A 1960-nucleotide genomic window follows, 5' to 3' on the forward strand; every position below is an offset into this window, starting at 1 on the left:
CGTAAAACTCTGTGCAGTAGGGTGTTACATGATGAAGCGGATTTCTTTAATGAAGTCGGCACTGAGGAGCTTCTTAGTCTCTTCTTGGGCTGTGTTTGCCTTTTCCGCTCCGAGGTTCCTTTTCTTTTGAGCTACAGGTCGGATCGCTCTGTCAATGGCGAGTTTGTGGCAAATAATGTTTGGGTCTATTCCTGGCATGTCTGCTGGGGTTCAGGCGAACAAATCGGCATTGTCTTATAGTACCTTTATAAGTTTTAGTTGTTCCTATCCTTCTAGAGCTCGGCCAATGTAAGTAAATTGTTCTGGTTTTAAGGTCAGGGGGACTTTTTGGAGTTCATTTGCTGGTTGAGCTCTTTCCTGGGAATCCTCCCGAGGATCGAGTTCTGCTAGGGACAATACTTCATTTGTGCTGTGCATAGCCTTGACCTCTTGTTGATGTTTTCCCCTTGTGCTGGCCCTTTTTAGGCTTGCATTGTAACATTGCCGAGCTTGTTGGCGGTCTCAGTGGACTATCGCTATCTTTCTTTCCTGTGCCTGAAACTTAACACATAAATGTAAGGTAGACACCACTGCTCTGAATATGTTCAGAGCAGGTCTTCCGAGAATAATATTATAAGGACTGGGGCAGTCAACTATAAGGTACTGGACATCAATGGTCCGTGATAATGGGGTGTCCCCCATTGTCATTTTTAGCCATATGTAGCCTTTTATTGGGACCCTTTCTCCGGAGAACCCTACAAGTTCTTCGGATGAAGGTTGCATGGCTTTTTCAGATATTTTCATTTTTTGGAAGGTAGAGTAAAAGAGGACATCTGCACTACTACCTGGATCCAAGAGGAATTTTCTTACCAATAATTCACCTGTTTTGATGGAAATCACCACTGGATCATCTAGGTTTGGGCCAGGCAAGGATATGTCGGCCTGGCTGAAGGTAATTTTGAGGTCTGTTGTGTCCTTGCTCCTTGGAGGTACTGTTCCTTCGATAGCCAGCATTGCTCGGTAATTGCGTTTGCGTGCCGCATTTGTCTCGCCTCCCCTGGCGAATCCTCCGGATATGCAGTTTATAATCCCCTTTGGTGGGTTAGGGTTGGACCATCTACTGTCATCCTTTTCCTCCGAGGTTCGTTGACGCTCTTCTCGGTCTCGAGTGTTTTCCTTGCTTCTTCTTCCTTCGACATATTTGTCAAGGAGGCGTTGTCGGGCTAATCTCTCTAATAAGTACTTGGCGATTATGCATTTTTCCGTTGTGTGTCCGTACTTTTGATGGAAAGCGCAGTGTTTGTTCTTGTCTACGAATCGTTGGTCCTGATAGCTTCCTACTCGGGTAGGGGGTTTTATTATTTTGGCATTGAGAATCTCCTTGATTATTTTTTTCTCTCTTGGTGTTGAATCTGGTATAGGTATCAAATTTTGGAGTTAGCTTGACTGGCTTCCTTGGTTCCTTATTGTATGGCGATCTTATGGTCTTATCTTCTTCTCTCCGGGAGGGTTGCCTGATAAACCACTATTTTATATTTTATCTTGTACTCAATTGAGTGGTTTTTATTAACTCCTTACCCACTTATTCATACTATTTGCATGGTTTTATATTTCCTTCCTAATTATGTGCTATGATTAAAAACATGCTTCTTTGATCTTATATTTGCTTATTATTAATCCTCTCTTATTACCATTAGATGTCTTGATATGTGTGTTAAGTGCTTTCAGAGATTATAGGACAGGAATGGCTTGGAGGATGGAAAGGAAGCATGCAAAAGTGGAAGGAATACAAGAAGTTGGAGAAATTGCTAAGCTGTCCAGCCTGACCTCTTCGCACTCAAACGGCTATAACTTTAGCTACAGAAGTCCAAACGACGCGGTTCTAGTTGCGTTGGAAAGCTAACGTCCGGGGCTTCGATTTGATATATAATATACTATAGTTCCTCTGAGGCTAGGCGACGCGACCGCGTGATCCATGCGG

At 43.4% G+C, this 1960-nt stretch overlaps 1 protein-coding gene across 1 annotated transcript; it reads right to left on the reverse strand.

The window, feature by feature from the left end:
* Positions 1-501: 501 nt before the first annotated feature.
* LOC148550911 (uncharacterized) lies at positions 502-993 on the reverse strand. The gene has a single exon (XM_088494666.1). The coding sequence runs from the start codon at positions 991-993 to the stop codon at positions 502-504; it is 492 nt and encodes a 163-aa protein (XP_088350792.1).
* Between the last annotated feature and the right edge of the window lie 967 nt (positions 994-1960).

The sequence above is a fragment of the Arachis ipaensis genome, chromosome B7 (assembly GCF_059453495.1).
Source record: "Arachis ipaensis isolate K30076 ecotype BB chromosome B7, ASM5945349v1, whole genome shotgun sequence".
NCBI lineage: Eukaryota > Viridiplantae > Streptophyta > Magnoliopsida > Fabales > Fabaceae > Arachis > Arachis ipaensis.